This window comes from Lepidothrix coronata, unplaced genomic scaffold (assembly GCF_001604755.1).
Source record: "Lepidothrix coronata isolate B3197 unplaced genomic scaffold, Lepidothrix_coronata-1.0 Scaffold48, whole genome shotgun sequence".
Classification (NCBI taxonomy): Eukaryota; Metazoa; Chordata; class Aves; order Passeriformes; family Pipridae; genus Lepidothrix; species Lepidothrix coronata.
This window is the reverse complement of record NW_016690228.1, coordinates 3,952,290-3,976,970: the sequence shown is the minus strand read 5'-3', so window position 1 is coordinate 3,976,970 and position 24,681 is coordinate 3,952,290. Positions and strand designations below refer to the sequence as shown.

At 42.0% G+C, this 24,681-nt stretch overlaps 2 protein-coding genes across 6 annotated transcripts in view; one reads left to right on the top strand and one right to left on the bottom strand.

Annotated features, from left to right (window-relative positions):
- Positions 1-3,200: 3,200 nt before the first annotated feature.
- Positions 3,201-8,081, bottom strand: ALG11 (ALG11, alpha-1,2-mannosyltransferase). 2 transcript variants are annotated; one of them, XM_017815178.1, is made up of 4 exons: positions 7,883-8,081; positions 6,669-6,863; positions 5,065-5,996; positions 3,201-3,504 (listed from the first exon to the last, which is right to left on the bottom strand). In XM_017815178.1, exons 1-4 carry the CDS (start codon positions 7,918-7,920, stop codon positions 3,233-3,235), a joined length of 1,437 nt encoding a protein of 478 aa, XP_017670667.1. In that variant the 5' UTR covers positions 7,921-8,081; the 3' UTR covers positions 3,201-3,232. The 2 variants fall into 2 exon arrangements, with proteins under 2 accessions (XP_017670667.1, XP_017670666.1); XM_017815177.1 differs by having other exon boundaries at positions 6,669-6,902; positions 7,883-8,015.
- A 1,754-nt stretch (positions 8,082-9,835) lies between these two features.
- Positions 9,836-24,681, top strand: part of ATP7B (ATPase copper transporting beta) — a 44,488-nt gene continuing 29,642 nt past the window's right edge. The window contains exons 1-2 of one of the 4 annotated variants that reach the window (XM_017815113.1): positions 22,915-23,024; positions 23,163-23,443. Coding sequence is in view for 3 of the 4 variants with exons in the window: in XM_017815109.1 (XP_017670598.1) it covers positions 22,776-23,024 (249 nt within the window). In the remaining variant the exon portion in view is untranslated. Of the gene's footprint in view, positions 9,956-22,573; positions 23,025-23,162; positions 23,444-24,681 lie in introns of those variants that run through there. The other 3 variants (XM_017815111.1, XM_017815109.1, XM_017815110.1) reach the window with 3 other exon arrangements.

Below are 24,681 nucleotides of genomic sequence, written 5' to 3'. Positions count from 1 at the left end.
ATGTCCCTAAGTGCCACATCTTTTAAATAACTCCAGGCACGGTGATTCCATTACTTCCCAGGGCAGTCTGTTCCAATGCTTGACAACCCTTTCTGTGTTGAAATTTTTCCTAGCATCCAATCGAAACCTCCACTGGTACAAGTAGGGATTGTTTCCTCTTGTCCTATCTCTTGTTACTTGGGAGAAGAGGCCAATGCCCACTTTGCTACAGGTAGTTGTAGAGTGTAATAAGGTACCCCTGGGCCGCCTTTTCTCCAGGATAAACAGCCCCAGATCCCTCAGCTGCTCCTCATAAGACTTGTGCTCCAGACCCTTCAGCAGCTCCATTGCCCTACTCTGGACATGCTCAGCACCTTCTCTTTCTTGAAGTGAAGGGCCCAGAACTGGACATAGAATTCGAGGTGTGGCCTCACTAATGACAAGTACAGGACAATCACTGCTCTGGTCCTGCTGGTCACACTATTTCTGATACAAGCCAGGATGCTGTTGGCTTTCTTGGCCACCTGGGCACACAGAATCACAGAATGAACCAAGTTAGAAAAGACCTCTGAGATCATTAAGTCCCACCCATGATCCCACACCACCCTGTCAACTAGACCATGGCACCACTGCTGACTCATATTCAAGTGGTCGTCAGCCAGCACCCCAAGGTGCTTTTCTGCTGGGCCACTTTTCAGCCACTCTTCCCTCAGCCTGTAGCACTGCACAGGGTTGTTGTGACCCAAGTGCCGGACCCAGCACTTGCCTTGTTGAACAGTTGGCCTCAGCCCATCAATCTGGCCTGTCCAGATCCCTCTGCAGAGCTTCCTGCCCTCCAGCAGATCAACACTCCCACCCAACTCAGTGTCCTCTGCAAACTGATGGAAGGTGCACTCGATCCCCTCGTCCAAATCAATAAAGATATTAAATGGGACTGGCCCCAGTACTGAGCTCTGGGGACACCAGTGGTGACCAGACACCAGCTGGATTTAACTCTGTTCACCACCATTCTCTGGGCCCAGCCACCCAGACAGGTTTTTACCCAGCCCTTCCAAGCCCTGGGCTGCCAGCTTCTCCAAGAGAATACTGGGGAAATGGTGCAAATTCCTTTACTAAAGCCCAGGTAGACAAAATCTACAGCCTTTCCCTCATCCACTAATTGGATCACCTTCTTGTAGAAGGAGATCAGGTTGGTCAAGCAAGACCTACCTTTCACAAACCCATGGTGGCTGGGCTTGATCCCCCAGTTTTCCTGTACATGACATGTGATGATACTCAGGATGACCTGATCCATGACGTTCCCCAGTACCAAGATCAGGCTGTCAAGCCTGTCGTTCCCTGGATCCTCCTTCCAGCCCTTCTTGTAGATGGGTGTCACATTTGCCAACCTCCTGCCAAGCGGGACCTCCCCGGTTAGCCGGGACTGCCAGTGAATGATGGAAAGTGGCTTGGTGAGAGCTTTCATCAGCTCCCTCAGTACTCTTGGGTAAATTCCATCTATCCCCATAGACTTGTGCATGTGTAAGTGGTGTAGAAGGTCGCTGATCATTTCTCCTTGGATTACAGGAACTTCATTCTGCTTCCCGTCCCTGTCTTCCAGCTCAGGGGGCTGGATACCCAGAGAACAACTGATCTTACACTTAAAGACAGATGCAAAGAACGTATTAAGTGCTTCAGTCTTTTACTCATCCTTTGCCCCTATGCTTCCCTCCACATCCAATAAAGGATAGAGATTCCCCTTAGCCTTCCTTTTCTTGCTGATGTATTTAAAGAAGCATTTCAATTGTCTTTTACAGCAGTGGCCAAATTAAGTTCTAGCTGGGTGTTGACCTGTTTAATTTTCTCTCTGCATAACCTCATGACATCCTTGTAGTCCTCCAGAGTTGCCTGCCCCTTCTTCCAAAGGTCATAAACTCTCTTTTTTCCTGAGTTCCAGACAGGCTGGTCTTCTTCCCTGCCAGCTCATCTTTTGGCACATGGGGACAGCCTGCTCCTACACCTTTAGGATTTCCTTCTTGAAGAATGTCCAGCCTTCCTGGACTCTTTTGCCCTTCAGGACTACTGCCCTGACTGTGTCAACTAGGGTCCTGAAGAGGCCAAGGTCTGCCCTCCAGAAGTCCAAGGTGGCAGTTCTGCTGACCCTGTTCCTTATCTGAGAATTCAAAACTTTATCATTTCATGATCAATGTGCCCAAAATGGTCTCCAGTTATCACATCACCCACCAGTCCTTCTCTGTTCACAAACAGCAGGTCTAGTGAGGCACCGCCCCTGGTTGGCTCACTCACCAGCTCTGTCAAGAAGTTATCTTCCACACAGCCCAGGAACCTCCTAGACTATCTCTGCTCTGCTGTACTGTATATACAGCAGACATCTGCTAAGTTAAAGTTTTGCACTTCTCTTAGCTTGCTAAAATATAAAATATTGCTTTGATGGCTAAAAAAAGGGCTATGTGTTTTTTCCATTTTCATACAAACACAAGTGTCAAATTCTTGAACATATAGTTTGTACTGTTCTGTTTTATAATAAGCAGTCACTTAGAGCTTTAACATTCATGTTTGCATAGCATTTAATTATGCCCTCTAATCTAGACCTTTCTATTCCCTAGGAATAGAAAACCTTTCAATGGAGAAGGGTTGGAAAAATACTATTAAGTTGTTATACATGAAAGGACATGAGGAAATACCTAATATAAGGATCACAGGAAAGTGCAGTTATTACACTTATAAAAAGCACACTAACACATGTTTATCCTAAAGGAATCACTGTAGGTAGAGATCTTCAGAACTACAATTAAAATCCTATGTAACAGAATTTTGCCACACAACAGGGGAGATCAAATTGAAACTGTGCTGTAGATTCTGGGAAAAAAAATTACTGAGTAGAAAGGGTATAAAACAAAAGTGTTGGCTTCAAAAAAGTGTGACTATGGGAAGAGAGCCATAAAATGGGTGAAGACTGAAAGTATTCAATAAATTAAAGAGCTTCCTGATGTAGTTCTGTTACTAAAGCAGTATCATGATTTGTGAATCCAGAGGGTTTTGAAGTGCACCACGCTGTCATGAAGTCAACGCAGAAGCACTTCTTTCCCAGTAGAAAAAAAATCTGTTACATACAGTAGATAGCCTGGCATCAAGAAAAAAAACCTCTTTATTGAATGGGACCAAGGGATCATAGATTAGATATATTTACAGGTGCCACACAGTCAAATACAAAAAGTTAATTTTACTCATATAAATTTTTATTTATATACATTTATTTAAATAATGGTTCCACGGATAACAGGAATGTGTCTTCAAAATGCTGGTTTGAAAATCGGTGCACAGAGCGACGAGCATTTTCTCTGATCTCTAATCTTTTTTCAGGAGACAAAGAGAGGATATAAGCCATCGTTTCAGCATAATTGTCCTCATTTTCTGCTAGGAAGCCTGTAACATGTCCTTCATAGGGTACCACAATATCTAATTTCGGGCCTCCAGAATTGTGAGCCAGGATAACTGTGCCAGCTGCCATACATTCAACTACTCCTGTAAAAGATACAAAATATGATGATATGAATGTGCACATCGTGTACTTTGGCTCTCTATAAAACACTGGAAAGTTAGAACAACAGTAAAACTCATTTCAATCAGATAATATTCAGAAGTTCAGTATTTTGCAGATTAACAAATCTTTACAGCTTTTGACAAGTCAGCAAGACACTAGTAATAATTGTTATTGCTATATCTGTATTTTTGATGGAAGACATTTTAATGAAATGGGAATCAGTAAGCTTTTCTCAGCTAAAAGCAGTGGCATAGTAAGAGCATACAATGTATATAACAACTTAATTCTCCTCCATGGTTCCAGAACAGACCTCAGAAATCACTTTAATTGCTGATTCTACTCAGTTCTGATTTGATTTTCGTAAGTTTCCCCAGCTCAAACATTGACTCCTATAAATAAAGCTCCAGAGTCTTGCAACATGTTTTTTGCAGGCAAAAAGCCCTTGAGATAAAGGTGAAATAACGCTCAAATTCAAAATCACAGCGTGATTGTATCACTTTTTTTTATAAATTTAATTAAACAGTTTTGTGGGAGGAAAAAATATGAGAACACATTATTTTGCACTTGCTTCTGGGAAACACTTCAGTGTAGATTTTTTATACCAAGTTCCTACAGACCATAAACTACTTCTCCTGATACTTAAATTGTACTCTGATAGTCTGAAGACACTGCCTGCAGTTTAGTCACATTATAGCCAAGTATGGCATCCATCTGCTTGGCTGCTAACTTACCCTCTTGTAGATTTATGGCAGATGGGCAATCTCTCAAGGTCAGGACTCAACTAATCCAAATAAACTGAGCCCCATACCTTAATTCTCTATGAGAGCACATTGCAAACCAGGACTCAGCTCCTCTTTGGAATTCTGCTCCACGCTACACTGATTGATTTAAGGACTTGATTTATTTGCGTCAGCACAGGTGCATAGTGCAATGAGATGGCCCAGGGTACCTGGTGGCATCTACATGGGGCTTATTTATAACAGACAAGATCTGTGGGAGACTCACACCTTTGAAACAGCAGCTTGAGCCCCATGGCATACACTGGACATTTCAAACAGCATTTGAGGCAAGTGAAATACAACCAAAATCTCTACACATGGACATCTACACACGAACTGTGTCTAAGCTCCTCCTGCAGTCTGTGGAGCACAATCTAAGGTGCTTAATCAGAAGTACCTGCTGCCTTTTGGGGCTCTGGAAAGCCTCTGTGTAAGGCTGGCAAACCAAACAAAAGGACCATAAGGTGACCCATGACCTTGCAGGGCAATAGCTGGAGGTCAGCAGGACATCCTGGGCAGCATAGATGGGACTAGCTGTCTGTTTAGGTGACCAGGGGATGCCCAGGATTAACAGTCTACGACTACAGCGCTTCAGCTTGCACTACAGTAGCACCTAGTGGTTAGACATCTGCATTGGTCCTGTAGGCTTTACTGCAGCTACACTGCCTCCAATGGGAATGGGAGCTGAACACCTGCTCGGCATGCAGACCTCTATGCCTACACACTGAGGGACAAACGGCTGAACTGAGGAAAGGTACTCACCGATCCCGAAGTGCTCATTCCACATTGTATGCAAGCCGATGGTGGCCTCTGCCAGGTGTCTCTTAAGCTCCTCAAAGGGAATGTTTATCCTGAACATCACATCGTTACCAACTCCCAGCTCTTCGCAAAGACGTTTCAGGTTATTTACACGCTCTTCATCTTGCTGGTTACGACAGCCTCCGATTAAGATCAGCTTCAACGATGGCTGCTGCCCCACTCGCTTCTCTTTCAGCAATTTAGCAAAGGCTCTGATTTGCAAAGGATGATCTTTTTCAGGCCTGAACTGGCTGACAGAAACAATGGAATATTCACTGGTGCTCTTTTCCACTTCCAGTGGAATATCCAGGAAAGTCTGGACATCGCACGGTGGATACACAACACTAGTGCAAGCCCCAGCTCTCCAGAGGGAAAGGATGTGATTTAGCGTCCAAGAAGAATTAACCATTATCACATCACTGCAGGAACCAACCAACCCATACATGAAAGCGAAGAAGTAGTAGTAGACAAGCTTAAATTTGCTGAAGAAAGGGCTGTTTGTAATGAAGGTTGTGTTGTTAAACCTGGTATCCCGATCCCTAACGACAGAAAGCATATCGGTGCTGATAGTGGGATAATGGACATAGCATCCAACGCGACAACCTCCTAAATATTTAAAGAGGGGAAGTGTGAAAGCATAACCCATTGAGTCAATATAAATATCAGGAACACACTTTAGAAGAGCTTCCCAGCCAAGGAACACTGATCCTAAACTTTGTCCCAGCAAAGTGAAGTGAGGATAAAGAGAAGCTTCCACAAGGTAGCGTTTTTCTAGGAATACAAACTTCACAGGATGAATTAATTTGATGTTGAATCTTCTGAAAGCACCTTCTACTATTTCTTCTCCAGTGGCATCTCTGTCACCAGTGTAAACAACACACGTTACATTTCTGTACCTGTAAGAATAGAGAAAAAGAAATACATTCTTCTCTTCAAATTTTTTAGCAATAAACTATTATCTGTTCAAAATTACTCAAGCAGAATGTGAGAACAAATGTCTGACATAGCTATGAAATGACTTCAATTAAATTATACTTTTCCTAATACTTCCACAGTTTTTTCCTGATTTGCAGAAAAGCATATGGCTGAGGACTTGGGGAATATTATTTTGGAGTAAAAGGAGCTCAGCATTATCTACAGACTTAAGAACACACTGCCCTAGATGTCTGTTTATTGCATAGCATGAGCAAAATGCACACAAACTGTGTAAATCAGGGGATGTGCCAATGTCAAATCCACTTCAGATATTAACTTTTTTTGTCTTCTGCACCAAGAGGCAAGTATCAAGATTATCAGTTATCTACTGATGAGTTATGGCTATACAAAGTTCCATACCAGAGGTGGGGGAGTTCTCTCAAGGAGATACAGCAAAAAGTGAGAGATGCCACAGCAGAAAAGATCAAAATCTGGGTAAAGTGATGAAGTGGAATGGTGCAACCACATGGAACTCAGATGTAAAATAAAACGTAGGACTGGTAGATTAATAATACCTACTTAAGTAAAATGCATAAGTAACACCACCAGAAGCTAAGAATGAAATACGATGTTTGATAAACATATATGCTTACTTTTTCTGGAGCGTTCTTATAGCACACCACAAGACTCTCTCCCCTCCACCTCCTGCATTGCAATATGGGTGAAAAAAGGCCACCAGCAATGGCCGCTTCCCATCTCTTCCTGCTGAGCTTAACTGCTTTTTCCTTTGTTGTATCCAGAGCCGTATTACCCACAGCAGTACCACCAAGCAAATGCACAAAATTCCACTTAGAAATAATGCAGGAATTAACAATGAGCACAGCAATCTGAAACAAGCCGGAAATTTTAAAATACATAACTGCTTTAAAGAAATACTATGTATGAAGTTGAGCAAGAAGGGCTTACAGGGAGAGCTACAGCAGTTCAACAATTTCTTGAGTTCTTCTAATGTCAGAAATCACCAGTATCTGTGTATCACTTCAATAATTACAGAAATAAAACCACTACTCTACATTGTTTAGATAAAGATCACTTTTTCCCCCTCCTGTTACCTTGCAATCATTTATTATTGTTTACTCATGCCATATACCTGTATCTATCTCCATGTGCTCTACACTCTAAAAGCTGCATGCCCTCAGGAATCGGGCAATACAAAACTGACAGAGTGATTTCTAAATAGATTTACTGTAAGAATTTTATTCAGTCCAAGTTCCTGTTTGGCCTGCCTTATTGCGAACTGCTTTGGTGCCAATTTACTGGGGCCAGCCATTTCCCACTCCAGGCTCATTTCCCATTCCCCTGAGATATGAAGAGCTATGTCAGCTCTCCAGAGAAGCGCCGTGCAGTTTCTCTGAGCAGTGACCCGTTTCCTGCGGCCTCTGAGACGCTGACAGGGGTATTCCCTTCGCTCTCCACCGCCGCCCTCTCAGCTCTCCTAAATCACTGACGGGATGTTTCTCACAGGAGTGTCTTCCTGGCCCACTGGGGCTCACAGGGACAGCGCCTGCTTCCTCCTGCTGGGCTAGGCCTTATGATAAATAGCGTTTACTCGGCGCCAAAGGACTTGCCCACGGCCACCCACGCGTCACGACTGACACGTCAGGGAACACTTCCATTTTCGGCAGGGAGCAGCGGAAAAGCACATTAACCCATCCGGGGCCGGCGGCACGGCGAGGAGCCGGGCAGAAACCATCCCACCTCGCTCTGCCTGGGCGGGCTCGGGGGGATGTGGGAGCGCGGCCGGGAAGGGGCTGCCTCCTCCCCTCCCTCTCCGCTGCCAGGACGCGCCGCCCCCGCACCCCGGTACCTGATGAGCCCACACAGGCACAACCCTCCCGCCACCATCTTGGACAACGCCGCGTCCCCTTCCCGACGGAAAAGGCGGCTCCCGGCCGCGAGGGGAGGGACCAGCCTGGCATCGGCTCCCGGATGGCACCGCCCCCGGAGGGGCGGGAGCGGCGCCGTCGCTGTCTCTGCCTCCGCCGCCTTTTCCTCCTTCTTCTGCCTCCTCCTTCTCCACCTCCTCTTCCTTTTCCTTTTCCTGCTCCTCCTACTTCTCGTCCTCCCCGTCCTCCCCGCAGCAACGCAGAGCCCCGTACCCCCGTGAGAGAAGTGAGGTGCAGTAGGTTGTTGGGAGCGCTGTGCTACTACATAAACCATCTTCCCCGGGAATGCCAGAGGAGAGTGGAAAGCAGCACGGCACTGACATAGCTTAGTCAGACACAACATGTGCGTCTCAGTGCAATACAATGACGTCCTTCAATCCTGCGGGGAGGATGGAAGGGAGAGGATGGTGAGGAGGCAGAGGCCCCCCGGGGACAGTTTTTGGTTTTTTTTTTCCAATCCATCACATCCAGATTTTGCCTTTGGAAATGTAAATGCTGGCCCTTTCTTTGGCCAGGAGAGGGTGCTGCTCCATGTCCTGGCTTCCAGCCCAGCCTTAACCTCCTGATTTTTAATGAATCCCTCTTAACAGCGAGGGACCTCTGTGCGACTTTGTGCAAGTTATCGCTGTGAGGCCGAGGGCAGGATGTCCAGCACACCCTGTGCCTGGCACTGTCTCTAAAGGGATTCCATGAACGCACTCACTGCAGACAGTTTCCACTGGAAGATGTCCAGGTTGTCTCTGTCTAATATGCTTTGTGTCCTATTTTGTCATGATTGGGGAATATATGCACAGACCAGAGGATTAGTGCAGTGATAAGACTGAACAGGGCAGTTTTTTAAAATGCTACTAATGATGTGTTAGTTTACATCAAGACTACGTATTTCTAAAAAAAGCTTCCTTGGAATGATGTAAGGAACTCGTCCTGCTCCCGGATGCTGGGAAGCGTTGAGTGAAACTACCAGACTATGTAGGTCAGGAGGGGCTTAGGCAGAACCATCCCAAATATTTCCGATTTCCTATCACATTGCTGAATGCTTTTTTCCCCCACCACATTCTCCATTTTAAAATCATAAAATGCTTTATGTGGCAAATTTGATCCAGATAACTCATTCTCCAGTCTCTTGCAGAGTTGAGGCTGTCCAAAATTTAAGAGAATTTTAAACCCTGTTTCTTTGAACAAGACTTTTCCAGAACCTGTGATCTTTCAGCCTCTTTGAGGTCAGCATGATCCATTTCATATCTTAGCCACCTGTGCATTTTGAGGTCTTAAACATATTAGGGATTTTTGTGAAGGTTATCCTGTGTCTTCCTAATCAGAAGAATGTTGGTTGGAAAGTATTGAATCATTAGTTTATGTGGCCATTGCTACAGCCTGAAGCAGAGAGACACAGTCTCTACTGTAGTGGGAGTGAGAAGAGTCAAACTTAGGTAATGGTTATTTGGTTCTGACCTGCCTGGATTGAGTTTTCCACTTAGAAGGACAATCCATGTGGGAGTGAAACTGGAAACATGTCAAACCCTCAAAGTTTTATTGGCTATTTTACTGGTGGTTTTATTTAAATATTTTGACTGTCCTAAATACCACTGACTGTAGGTTTTACCAGAGCATCTCTACATTTATGTAAGCAGGTAAATTGGAAGAGTTCTATTGGGAGGTCCAGTGAGCATGGCCATACATTTCATTTCTGAACCAACAGCTCTCAGAAGGAGGGTGCTACAGGCATTGTTTTCTCTCTCTTAATCTTTTTCTTCTTCTCTGACAGAGCAGTCCCTGAAAAGCCTGTGGTATGTTTACAGAAGAGATTTCTACTGGATTCACGTCTTTCAACTCAAGACACCTCTCTTGTAATGTCAGCATTTGAAGATTATTGCCTGTGTTCAGAGAAGAGGCAAGTTCTTCCAGGGAACAACAAGTCCAGTCTATTTTAGATGATGAAATTTGTGTTTCTCCTCATGGACTTCAAAAGGAGCTCATGGTCACTCCCTTGGAAGGTATGAATCTTAAACTGAATGTCTTTATGAAGCCGAAAGACCACAGGTTAGCCATGGTTTAATTAAGATGAGACTTAAGTAATAATGCTGAAGAGTTCCAGGAAGCAAGAAGACTAATTAATGAGGGAGCACCTACCTATTTGGCTCTTGATTTTCACTTCCTTGTTGTAGGGAGAAATCTGCATGATGGTGAGAGTATCAAATAGTTTTCTCAGTTCTAATAATTTATAGTTCATAGAATCACAGAATGGCTGAGCTTGGGTGAAATTGATTGGATGGATGGATGGATGGATGGATGGATGGATGGATGGATGGATGGATGGATGGATGCAGCCAGAGAGTTGTGGTCAATGGCTCAAAGTCTAGGTGCTGCACCTGGGTCGATGCAATCCCAAACATGAGTACAGACTGGGAGAAGAACTCATTGAGAGCAGCCCTGCAGATTCTTGAGAGTTCTCATGCATGAAAAGCTGGACATGACCCACCAATGAGCACTTGCAGCCCAGAAGGCTAATTGCTTCCTGGGCTGCATCAAAAACAGTGTGACCAGCAAGTTGAGGGAGGTGATTCTGCCCCTCTACTCTGCTCTGAGACCCCGCCTAGAGTGCTGCATCCAACTCTGGGGTCCTCAGCACAGGAAAGATGTAGACTTGTTGGAGCAGGTCCAGAGAAGGGCCACTAAGATGATCAGAGGGTTGGAACATCTCTTGTATGAAGACAGGCTGAGGGTGTTGGGGTCGTTCAGCCTGGACAAGAGAAGGGCCCAGGGAGACCTAATTGCAGCCTTCCAGTACTTAAAGAGGGCTTACAAAAAAGAGGGAGACTGACTTTTTTCATGGACAGATAAGGACAACAGTTTAAAAGAGGAGAGATTTATATTAGATGTTAGAAAGAAATTCGTTCCTGTGAGGATGGTGAGGTACTGGAACAGGCTGCCCAGACAAGTTCTGGATTCCTCACCCCTGGAAGTGTTCAAGGCCAGGTTTAATGGGGCCCTGAGCAACGTGATCTAATGGGTGGTAGCCTTGACCAGTCAGAGGGGTTGGAACTAAATGATCTTTAATGTCCCTTCCAACCCAAACCTTTCTATGATTCTATGACCTCTGGACACCATTCTCCAGCCCCCCTGCCCAAACTGAGTCATCTAGAGCTGTTGCCCAGGACTGAGTCCAGTTTTGAAAACCTGCAAGAATGGACACTGCATAACCTCCCTGAGTAACCTGTGCTTGGTCACCTCATAGTGAAAAAGTGTTTCCTGATGTTCAGAGGGAACCTCCTGTGTTTTGGTTTGTGTCCACCGCCTTTGGTCATGTCACTAGGCACCACTGATAGATCTTGGCTCCATCCTTCATGTATTTATACACATTGATGAGATCCCTCTTAGCCTTCTCTTCTCCAGGCTGAACAGTCCTAGCTCCCTCAGCCTTTCATTACAGAAGAGATGCTCCAGTCTCTTAATCATCATAGTTTATTTTTTTCTTAGCCCCTCTAGTGGTAATTAAAAAGAGACATTGTTTATAACAGTTATTTTGTTAACTTTTCATTAATCACAGGGTATTCAGCTTCTGAGGTTGCTGACAGACTTATAGACTGCAAGGCTTACCTTTAGTGTGCAAAAGTCCAACACAGACTAATTGAGCCATCACCACTTAGTGACTTCCCCACCTTAATGCCTGTGTGGCAGGCGATACTGTATGCATGCATTTAGGGTATTGACAGTAACTTCAGCAAGAGCAGCGCTGAGCTGCTGTGGAAGAGTCCTGCAGCTGCAGAAGCGCAGCGCTGTGGTGTTCCCGCTCCAGCAGTGAGAACACTATTCAAAACCTTGTCTGTAGAAAATTCCATGAGGCTGACATGCCAACAAAATTAAACTAGACTTACCATGAAGTCAGCTTTGTTTTCATCTTCCCAGCAACATACCAATCTTTTAATCTTTTGTTGCTTCTGTAAGCATTTTTGTCCTGTTTTAATTGCTTTCCTTATTAAGATCCTTACTCTGAAAGAAAGCCCATGCAAACAGGCCTTCTGAAGTGAGTGGTATTCAGAATAAATAGCAGAATCCACTCACTTTGTGTTCTCCCCAAGCCTACGATGCGTTTGAGACAGTTTTAAAGAATATTTTTGTGGCTCTCATTCTTGCTGAGTACTCCACATATGAGTAACCTAGTAAGATAAAACCACTGGCAAGTAATAATAGAAAGAAACTGGATTAATATTGTCTAAGGATATTCATATGACAGTCATGTGGTCTTTTATATTTTCTTGTACAGTTACTTTCTTTCAGAAACATTCACTGTGTAGCTCCAAGTCTCTTGTTCGGGGCTGCTGTCTTAGCTACCAAAATGCCTGGGACTGTTTTTAGCAGAAGGAATCTTAGGTCATTCATATACACAGTAAGTTTTTAATTTTTATACATCTTGTGATAGGCTGCTAAATGTTACAGTACATTTATTCTTCATTGCATAGTAACAGAAGGCTGAAATAAAGTTACACCAGTTCTATGCTAAATATTTGTAAAGCAAAACGCAAGCATTGGAAATACATTGTGGCATTGATATATCATGGGAAAAACGCTATGGGGTTGTTTTTACTGATATGTTGTAATATTAAAGTTGCTAAATATAAGCAATTCTAGTAAAAAATTTTTTCACTCTCATCCTTTATTTTGAGTTACATGTTCCAGGGCACAGGTGCTTGCACCATGTATCTGTGAGCAAAAGCTGGCCTCTTTTTTTTTTGGCAGAAGCAATGAAGAATTAAGTAGCTTGGATTTATGCAGAATTTTTGCAGGAATGCCTATAAAGCATGTTTATTTGCATCACCAGGCAATTTAAGCAGGTTGAACCCATAGCTTTTGATTAACAGAAGATAATTTTCACACAAATTGTTACAGTTTGGCAAGGACCATGTAGGAAAACAAATCAGTTCCACTGTTGGAGTTTAATCCTGTAGATTAGGTGAGTGTTTTAACCTTCCATGGACTCTAAATGTCTGCCATTTTTAGGGTGGGTGGAGGACATGTTTTCAAGCAACTTAGAGCACAGGCAGAAATGAGATGGCAAATTATGTACCCCTACTGATAATATCACTGAGCTTGCAAAATAACATGCAGACTCACTTTAAATCTCAGCTTTTTCAGGTGGAATTTTGGGATTCCTAAGGAGCTGGTGATCATTTTTGACTGTCTGTGATAGCAGACCCAAACCCTTATGGGTTTTCATTCTTCCTTATGTAAATAGTAATATATCTGGGACCATCTGTACCTAATTATGTGTATGAAGGGGATCATGAAGGACCACCTCTTTCACAGTCATACCTTAATACCTGTTTAAATCAACTATGAAACTACTTAGGAAGCTGCAAAACTTCACTGTGAATTTTTTCACTGAGTGAAGCGCTTCCATCATCAAATTTTAAAGGTTGTTCAAGGTGCATTTGTGCACATGTTTTTGTGTGCCTCTCTGCCTGTTTCAGGAAGCAAGGGAGAGTGTTATTCAGATGAAAATCCAAACTGTTTCACATGAAGCCAGGACAAGGCAGGATTTGCATTCTGTGCTCGTGTCTGGCTCCTTGGCACTGCTTAAGAAAGAGAAAGGAATAAGAAACTGCCTGCAGAGCAGGACAGAAGGGAGTTAAAATTATTGGAGGAGACTGTTTGGCTAGTCCAGACATGCAGACACTGTGCCTCATCACCTCCTCTGACTTATTTCTGTTCTGAGGATGAGGAAAGCTTGGAAGGTCAATGATTTTCCCATGGGGTAGATTCAGTCAAAGATTCTCTTTTGGATGGTAAACTAGGGCTGCTTAAAAGTAGTTCCCTGCCACACTACCTTTTCTTTCAGCAAGCAGAGGTACCAGGTGGGAATGATAAATGAACTGAGCCTGAATTTCCATGGCTTAACAACTCTGCTTTCCAGGAATTGAGGGCAGTAAATAAGTCTCAGAAGGTTGCTCAGCAACTCTCAGGATGGTTACCGTCCTTTATAGTGAGCTGCAGAATGCACTGTTTTTGACTAAACATGTCCTTGGAAGAAACATTCTTTGCCTAGAGAACAGACTGGGGTGAACTCTGGAAATGAGAGTATTGCTGAGAGCTGAAAAACCCTCAATTTTAGAGTTAGAAGGCTTTTTTTTGTTTACTTTTTCTCACAATTGCAGGGTCCCAGGAACTCTTTCTTTAGGAATCAAATGTCTCCAGTTTCCTCTGGGTATTCCTCGTGCAATAAACAAACACTGTTTTTACAGTGAGTTTGAGTCATGATGAGCCAGTATGCTTGCCACAGGAAACAATCTGAGAAAACTCATCTGCATTTTAAACTAGGATTTTAACTGTGTATTTCAATCCAGGTGTTAAATATTTCAGATAAAAACAGTTGTAAACAGAAAGAGGTTTACTCTGTATTGCCATTTCCCTTAGACGGTTTTCAAAGCAACTGTTTGTATGGAAGAGATTGCATAGCAGCAGCAGTAACAGTTTCCTGTGTTGATAGTTTCATCCCTGACTGTTGCTTTAGGTCTGACATTTTCACCTGAATTCTTACCTGAATTGTTGTAGGCTGCTCATGTTATTTTATTTAATAGGGAATTATTATCAAGTATTCCAGAAAAAGAAAGAAAGAAAAAAAAAAACAATGGCAGCAAATATATTTTCATATTAATTTTTTTTTTCTCTTCTTAGTTTTTATAAGCCTCTGCAGTGAATCAGTATGACTCTATCCAGGCACACTCCATTTATTTTCATGGTCACTTGGAAGTATGTTTTTTCCACTGATAAAAACTGGCACCTCATTGCCTTTGGCTCTTGCCTGAGAATTAACTGTAAGTTCATGCATGATATTAGACCTGGACAGTGCAGTGCTGTATAGTTCTTAGCCCTGAAGAGCAACTAATTGACAGGATTTTTGTAGAAATGCAACTAATGACCTGTCACTAGTGAGGTTCCACAGGGCTCCATCTTATGCCCTGTTCTCTTCAACATTTTCATAAATGACTTTCGATGCAGGACTGGAAGGGATACTAAGAAAGTTTGCAAATGACACAAAATTGGGAAGAGCTGTTGACTCCCTTGAAGGCAGGGAGGCTCTGCAGAGAGACCTCGACAAATTATAGGGCTGGGCAATCACCAACCACATGAAGTTCAATAAGGGAAAGTGCCGGACTCTGCACCTGGGATGGGGCAACCCTGGATGTATGTGCAGACTGGGGAATGAGATGCTGGAAAACAGTGCCATGGAAAGAGACCTGGGGGTCCTGGTCAATGGCAAGTTAAATATGAGTCAGCAGCGCCCTGGCAGCCAGGAGGGCCAACCATGTCCTGGGGGGCGTCAGGCAAAGCATCACCAGCTGGTTGATGGAGGGGATTGTCCCGCTCTGCTCTGCACTGGTGCAGCCTCACCTTGAATATTGTGTGCAGTTTTTATAAGAAAGATATTAAGCTGTTAGAGAGCATCCTAAGGAGGACAACGAAGATGGTGAAGGGCCTGGAGGGGAAGCCATATGAGGAGTGGCTGAGGTCACTTGGTCTGTTCAGCCTGGAGAGGAGGAGACTGAGGGGAGACCTCATTGCAGTCCACAGCTTCCTCGTGAGGGGAAGAGGAAGGGCAGGCACTGATCTCTTCTCTGTGATGACCAGTGACAGACCTGAGGGAATGGTCTGAAGATGTGTCAGGGGAGGTTTAGGTTGGATATTAGAAAAAGGTTCTTCACCCAGAGGGTGGTTGGGCACATGGAACAGGCTCCTCAGGGAAGTGGTCACAGCACCAAGCCTGACAGAGTTCAAAAAGTGTTTGGATGATACTCTCAGGCACACGATGTGACTCTTGGAAACAGTCCTGTGCAAGGCTAAGGGTTGGATTTGATGATCCTTTTGGGTCTTTTTCAACTCAGCATATTCTGTTATTCTGTTATACATTACATCTTGATCTCTGACAACTGGAAACAGCAAAGCCTCTACTCCATGTGCCTGTAGTGTTCTCATCAGTTTCCCTCCTCACTTCTTGCCTGCTGTGGCAGAGTAGGTCAGCCAGAGAGCTGGCAGATCTTCATCCACCTCCAAATTGGGAAGAAAAATGCATTTAAGGGCAGCACTGTATTTAGGGAGGCCCCTGCTGCTGCCCCTCCTGTTCCCTTCAGTCCCATGCATGGTGATGGCGTATGATCAGAGGCTCATGAGCAGTGCTCAAGTTTGTTCGCTCATGGAAGGGGCTTGTGCCTTGTCTTGGCAGCATGTGGCAGGGTCCGAAAGGGCAGAGAGTGGAGGGCAGGTGAGAAAGGCCCTTGTACCACCCTGGCTGGGCTGTGCCTGAGCCCCGTGACAGGGTCACCTGAGAGATTACACTCTCTGCAAGAGTAAGGTCACAGGGAGGGCCCTAACACCCTCATGCCTTTTTCTACCCCTAACTGCAACTGGTCCACAGAGAGAGGAGGGAAAAAAGAAGTAAAAGAATGAAACAGATGATGTAGAAAGTGGAAACTCTTCACAGACAGATTTTTGCCTGTATCACCAAGAAAGCAGATAGGACTTTGCTCAAGGCTCTGTGTTGGAGGAGTGCAGGTGCTGTGGTGAGGAGTTCAGCTTTCAAGCTTACTTACGGATTTGGGAATTTCTTCTCTCTTTGTGTATATAGGTGGTTCCTGCCAGGATAAGATAGAAATAGCTGTTAAGAGAAACTGCCTTTAATATGTAACCTGCCCTAACAAAGGCAATATGTTTGTATTTTAGACATGGCATTTGTAATGCAAACACAAGATGCTGTTTTGCCTTTTTTTTTTCTTGAAATGAAGGTGATTTCAGAGGCTGAGCAGTTTGGCTTGGGATTAAAGACTGACCACAGAGCCAGAAATACAGGCATGAGAGTGTTCTTAAAACTGATAGTAAACCTAAATGGTGTGGACTCTACAGTTGGGGACAGTTTACAGGATATCTATTATATATGGAGGTCACTTAATACATAGGCTTGCATTCCTGATCTGCATAGGGGAAAATTTAATTGCAGGTTTGTCAGGGCATCTTAGGGTCTGCTATTAGTTTGCCTGCTACAGGGTGAATGGCAGTGTACTTTGGGAAAAAAACAATAATAAAAAAATCAGTCCTCTCATTTATTTAAATTACAATTCAGAGACTTATCACTTATTTTTTTTCCGAACAAGTGTAAGAGATAATTTTAAAGTGCTACGAAAAATATTAAGAAATTTACAAAATAAAAATTGAATCAATACTTTAATTATTTCTTATTTCTAAATATGGATAACAAATGTTAGTTCACAAGTAATAGGTTTTTCTGTCTCCTCAAATTAGCCTTTTAAAATAGTTATTTTGTACTGTTACTCATTCTCAAGTTATATTTGAAATATTGCAGTTAAAATGGGTAAAATATGGGTCCTTTTTCTATGCATGGAATTCTAAAAAGCTTTTGCTTGAACTTCACAAGCCAAAACCACCTCTGAGCAAGAGAAAATCATGGACAACATTAGAAAATGAAGTTGGAAACACAGAAGTAAAATTACTGATTTTGCTGTGGCACTGCCTGACAAGTTCTGCCAGCCTTCTTAACCTGCTTGGTGAATGAACATTAGTGGAAATCTTGACTTGAATTAATTCATGCAGGTTGCAATTGTTCTTTGCACTTAAACCTTGACCCACAAGGTGTGTCTTTTTCTATGGTAATATGATCAGCCTAGTAGTTTCCAGGCCCTTGAAAACAAATTGCTGCAGTATAAACAGATAACAGAAATTATCATAATGAAACCAACACTAAGAGCAGACAAAGTACCAAGTCCACACAATTTGCAATCATACAAAAAGCTGTGGAATGAAAAAAATCAATACATGTTTTGGGACCCTGTTACAAAAGAGGTGCTTTGTTGAGTTTTGCTGATTTTGAGCAAACAAACCTTTTTTAAATATTTAGAGAAGATTGAGTCTGCTTCCTGAAAAACTGAAGCCAAAGTCTGAGCTGATTTGATCTGAAATGAGGTCATCAACTCTTAAGCAATTTTATTCATAGCGAGTAGGAATTTGATCACTTGTATTTCGGATTTCTCTATGTTTTCCCTTTTTCTTACAGTGTAAGAAATAATAATACTTATGGACACACTTCTTCATCTCTTTCAAGAAATATGTATCCCATTCATGCTATAGAAGCACTTGTGTATCTAGTTGCTGCCTGTTTTCTTAGAACCGTGGCCAAAGAGTTCTTTCTGATTTCATGGCTCAAAACTAAGAACAAATGTATTTAAAGAGAGAGTTTTGTTGTCTCTCCATACAGAAAGGTATGGCATTTCTTTTATGTTCAGTAATAAGTATGTCAGTTAGTTTGGAGAAGTCAGGGATATAGTTATGTACCATGAATATGACCAAGCTTCCACTGAACTTTCAGCTACAACTGTTTGATTCATGTGGGAAATGTGAGGTTTGTGTTGCCTGTTGTAGAACTGCAAAATGACTACTGAGCAAGTGCAGTGATTTATTTGAAGAAAAAGTGGATGCCTTTAGTAACTACTTCTCTTTTGGCTTAAAGAGGGCGCTGACAGAGGAGAAATAATTGTTTCACACAAGGGCTGGATGTTTCATGGGTTCGCTCTCAAACAATGTTGTTAACAACTTCTTGATAACTGTGAGTTACCAGCACTGTTGTTTGTGATATTACTACAAGCTTTGCAATACTTTGCTACCCCTCCCCACTTTTTTTTTTAACTTAATGCTCCATTTCCTGCAGTTGCATGTGTAAAAACCAAAACCAAATCTAACTCTGTTAAGATGGGGGGAAAAAATTCAAACATTTTAGCTGATTGCATTCTGAAGACAAAATTAAGAATAACTCAGAATATGTCAAATGGGAAATTACTTGTGGTTAACCCTTATATCGTTGTTTGTATGCCTCAGGATGGATTGTATTTTGGTAGTTTAGAATGATGTCTGAGGAGGAGAGCAGAAAAATGATCAACATTCAAAGGCAGACTGGATTTCGAGAGTGATGTATTAATACTAATACATCCCTCTTTCCATTGACACAAAGTGCACATATCTGAACCAATTCCTCTTGTCTGTCAAATCGTCAAATTAAGAGTAAGACTAACCTTTCTGTTGTGTTAAGAGAAGGAGATATGGCAGAAACTAACCCCCTTGTGTTCCAGGTGGATCTCAGATGTCAGGGGCTTGGGGCAGCTGGGCTTAGATTCTGAGTGACAGCCAACTCAGCTCTAAGCAACAGAAATGCAGAGGCAATGCAGCACTGTAAGTCCGGCTGAGTTCAGTAAGAACTGCCATGGTTACGGTTGCACAAATACTGCGATACACTCTAAGTCTGGTTGCGCCCAACAAGCTCTCATGGCTAGATTGGAAGTCTGGTCCTGTTCAGTAACTCTCATGGCCAAGTGCAAGATAGTGTTGTTTCTTGAGCGACACAAATGCAGATTATTATTGGATTGCTGATGATAAATACATCATCTGCAGGAGCACGCGTGAATACATAAGTAATGTATAAATAAATAAATAAAACACATAATAATAACCTGTGGCAAATACGTTTAATTGCCAGATGACTATATAGTGCTAAAAGTCTTATCACATGCAGAACCTTGCTTTCTAAATTTTCCAAAGAAGCCCTCGATATAGCTGCGTGTTTGAGTCTTACCACATAGGCATCCCTGTGGGGAATGAGATAGGTACATCCCATCAAACATCCCAGGATACAAAAGTGGAGTCTCCTCTAGCCTCCTTCCCCACTTAAGCTACATTTATATTGTTTTCTTTGAGAGTCGGGAAAAAGAAAAGTTAAAGTTGATATCATTTCATGTTTAGGTGTAGTCTGAATGACTTTAGTCATACATGTAAAGCATGTACAGGTTTTAGTTTGTTAGCATACACAGAGGCATGAAAAGTAGTATGTTTTTTTGAGTTAATGAAACAAAGGTCAGCTTTTGGTCACCATTTGGGTCGCTCCTGTGGCTTAGTTCCTGTTAGCTGCATCGTTTTAAACAGAGCATGACCACAACACCTCTGTGCAGCTGCACCCTTTGTTTCATGCCTCTCTTAAGAATGGTACACCAAGCTCCTTCAGTGTTTCTGGTCCTAAGGTGTGCAGACAGTTTGTTCCTGGTGAACTGTAGCCAACGCATGCTCTCCTTCTTGCTGAACTTTGTTTTTCAGGTTTTTTCCCCACACAGATTAAAGCAATATGACCCTCTTACCTCCAACTCCCCAGTTTTTATCCTTGAACCAAGCATCTCATCTTTCAAGACATTGTTAGCACTATTTTAAGATGCTTTCTTTGGGCAAGAAACCAGAGGGATTAGACACAGGCCAGAACATACTATAAAGCCAAGGATGAATGCTTGATGAACCCAGGAAACTTAATTTAACTGAAAACACATAGTTCTTGTGTTTATCATATAGTCTGATTGTAGCAGGTAATATGAAGAGGAAAACTGGAGTTTTACCAGCTCTTGAGGCCTTAAGTCAAAGGGATTTAATTTTATTGGAATGTTCTGCATTTTCTGACATGAAAATGCAAACATCTTTGCCCAACACTAGCAGAGAGCCGTGAAGGCAGAAGGCATCTTTTCTCTTTGCCATCTGAATCTCATGCTGCCAAGCCTGAGTGATTCTTCCTGGTGATACTCCTAGGCTGTGCAAAATCTAGCTTTAAACTGAGGAATGGTACTGCTATCAGATGAGATTACTAACATTGCCTTTCCTACTTCAGCCTTAACTAAAACACTTACCCTCAATTTGCAGCTGGCACAATTAGCCTAAACTCCAAAGGGGCAGTTAGTTGAGAGTATATACTTTAGGGATGGCCAGAAACTGAAATTTCTGTTGACTAAGAAAATCTAGAATTTGAAATTGCTGTAATTTAGAATTAGAACACAGAGCTCAATTTCTAAATATCTTTTTTGGGGAAGAGAATTGTTTTGTTTTAGAAAGACAAAGATTAGTTTTTAACTTTATATATGTGTATTTATTATGTAGATGTAGCTTTAGTATTTAAAGACATTGTACTGAATTTTTTCACATAAGTAAAATTGTATGATTTTCAATTGCTTGTTTCAAAATGAGTTAAAATCAGTAATTCCTGAAAGTATTTCACCTTTAACACAATTTCCATTTTCAGCACAGTGTTCAAGCTGAAGTCAGATATAGCTCTAATTCGTTTCACTGATAAACATAGAACAAACAGAGATACTTTACTCTTTGTAGTGACTCTCTAGAGGAGCCATTTCTCAAAATGTTTTCAAAATAACCCTTTTTAAAAATTTAATATTATCACTGATCTTGTATATTAAGACAGTGATACAAAATAGTGCTACAGCAGTATTTTGAGTTTCGCTTCATTGTCAGAAGACCTTCTTTTTCCAAAGATGGTCCTTAACTCTGAAGTGGAGTCAAGAACTAGATGGAGTGAGCAGAGCTGAGGATCCATCTTTGTGGAGAAGTTCGAACAGAAAGACAGGTTAGCATGCTAATGTCCTGCATGGTGACTTTCTGGACCACTGTCAATGTGGCAGGAGTGTGAGGATGTACCTCTGCTTTTGGAAGTAAAAACAATCTGAATTTGTCCTGCCGGACAGGTGGAGTGTCTGTCATCTATCCCATAGGTTTTCATGAGGTGACAGAGATATGCTGACATTTTCACCCTCTGTGCTAACCTCTGCATAGGAGTAAATCTGTGCCTTTTTGCAGCAAGTCCAAGAAATTCTGATTAAATTTAAACCAATTATTTTAAGGCTTGCATGTGCACTGATGTCACTGCACAGCCGAGGAGTGTGTAACTTGCTAACACCTCAATTATATTTTATAAATTCTCTGTATGGCCATTCTTTAAGTGTCTCTGTTCAGGGGTGCCTTCAGAAGTGGATTGCACTACTGTGGGCTTAGGGAACTGGAGATTCCACTTGGTGTGTTAGCCCAGTGCTGTGCATTTGCTGTGGGCAATCCCAGAGAAATATATTCAAGCTTGGCTCAAGGCACTTCTAGCGATGGTACCTATCATATGTATGGCTGTCTAAATTAGATGTTCCTGTTGTTGCTCAGAGGATCTAAGGGGAACTGAATTTGCCAGAGCGCATATATTTTTTTTCCTTTACTTTCTGGCACTAATTGCTTGTTTAATTTTGTTTGGTTCGTTGTTTCTTAGTAAAGCTTGCTGATGGTAAAGAGGCATGTTTTAGAAAGTACAAATATTGTACTCACTCTTGTTTTCCCTCTTGAAACAAAAAATGAACATTCTCATGCCCTGAATGAGTGAAAGACTTTTAGACTAGGAGCCTTATCTAATTATGTACGTTATCTAATTTGGCACATTTTCAGTGTTAGAAGAGACCACATTTTATCCAAGAAATCCCTGGCAATTTCATAGAAGGAAATGGAGTAGCGTTGCCCTCTGTAGGAGCTGTGATTGTGCTCACGGCCACAAGGCGCTAATGCCTGTCTGGCCGGGCTTATTATGCACTTGCTTGCTGCACGCAGGTCATGTTTGACTAGCTTGTGAAAGCAGCCTTGGCTGAGCCTGCTGCGACGCCGTGTGCAGAGATTAGCAGTGCTGAACGCAATTCGGAAAGCACAAGGGATGCCAATTGGTGGGAAACATTTAAACTGGCAGGGAAAGCAGGTAGCTGAGTGCAGCGAGCAGTGTACACAAGGATCACAGGTTACATCTGGGATTTTGTGATGAATGCCTAATGAGCATGTTGATTAGACGGGCAGAACTCTCCAGGCTGTTGTAAACATAGCTGAAGGAAGCGTGGCTGATAAGACACCGAATAACTGCTCTTGTAAAGCTTTTGTTTGGCGCTGCAATATTTAAAATCCAGAAAGATAATGGAGAGAAAACAGGACAGTAAAATGAAAAGGGAACTGTCCTACTTAGCTACTTTAAACGACAGAAACATAACCCTGATGTCTATTCGTAAGCAGCAGGCAGCTCATGATGTGCCTGAACTACTGATTATTGGTGAAAAGTCCAAGACTGGATCTCCAGTAAAAGCAAGCAGTAACTTGCAGAAAGAAGAGAAACTTTTGCAGAGTTACTCCATGGGAATGCCAGAAGTCAATACAGTTGAAAGACAGGTCAGTGAGCTGGTGTGTGTGCATGTTGGGAGGGAAGTAGTGTTTCTGATCTGGAGAATTTAAAACGAAGCATGTTGGACATGGGTTGTATATTAAAGGACGTTAAACTTTCTTTATCTAAATTGTCTCAATCCCCAGCACGGATGCCAGCCCCATAGCAAGCAGTACACAAATGCAAAGTCCGCTGGAGATCCTCTGAAAGTAATCTTTGAAAGCAGATGTTAATGATGAGTTATGCGGTAGAAACTAATGAGCATTGTTTCAGCTCCACCTCTAATAATACAGAGTGGTGATTCTTAGGAAGGAAACATAGTATTTCTCCTTTTGAACTGCAATTCCTTGAGTAGTTTGACAGAAGCTCATACCAGTTTATTCTCTGGAATAACAGAAATTGAAGAAACATTAAAAAGTCCTTGTAGGTAAGTAGTTTATTTATATCTACTAAGTGGGTGCTAGTGAAAGTTTGTGATAAATGTATCTGTGGCAACTTTTTTTAAAATTCAGTGTTATATATAACTATGGTATTTTTGTAGATTAACTGCTATGAAAAAGAGGCTTAGAAAGATCAGCGCTGATAAAAACATGATAAGGTTTATTATTTTTAAAAGAGTTTTTGCTGTTTAAAAGGTATGTAAACTGCAGTAATGTAGTTTGGGTCAGTGAATATTGGGAATATTCAAGGAAAAGAAACTCTCAGAAAAAATGTGTTCTTTGAAACTGTGTATGCTTAGAATGGCTTAAATAATTAGTGTCAGACTGGAATGAAATAACAGCCAGGACCGACCAAATATACCTGAAGGCTTTTTCTGCCTTGAATTATTTCTTGTATTATAAATGTTTGCTAGAAAACAATCATGACAAAAATGACTTGGTTCTGCCAAAGGATCTCTTCTCTGTATTCAGTTCACTGGAATGTTTGTGTTGCTTGTACTGGAGCTGTGAAGAACATCAAAGAGAGTTTTGCATTGTTTTAATTCTAAATTAGAAACATTGTATATACAGCAAGGCTTTCCCCTTTCCCATAAAGCAAATGTGGTTTATACAGCTCCCTTTAATTTAAAAGTAGCTGTTAAGGTCTCTAAGTTTGTTAACTACAGTAGGTGTGATTTTAGTAAGACTAGTTCTCACTGCCTAAATCTTTCCGCATCATCTGTACTGACAGAGAAACCTGATCATAAATAGGGAATAGCAGTCACTTTGAAGAAGCATTAAGGTAATTAATTTAGTATTTTGGAAACAAAAGTCCCATAAAGGCTGCTTTGTAATAACATTCTCATTGAATCTTGATATCCAGGTTTAGCGGGTGTTATTTCCGTCTTTTAAGACTCAGGAACTGTTTGAAAAATAACAAATTGTGTTACAAGTAGTTACTGAAAATAGTAGCTACTGACATTTGTTAATCTTCATTTGGGGGAAGAGAGAAGGAAGAACAACCAGTTAAGATCTAATATATTTAAAGAATATTCACTAATGAGCTGGATGGACAAGTTGCACTGAAAATTATTAAGGAGGATGAGGATTGAATGTCTGCCCTCTCAGAAGCGCTGTTGTTGTAGGCATGAAATTGAAGACTTGTGACCTTTGATATTCTTGTGGCTGCTCTGCCCTCATTTTTTTGTTCACTGCCTGCCTATAATAAACTGGGAAACATCTGAAG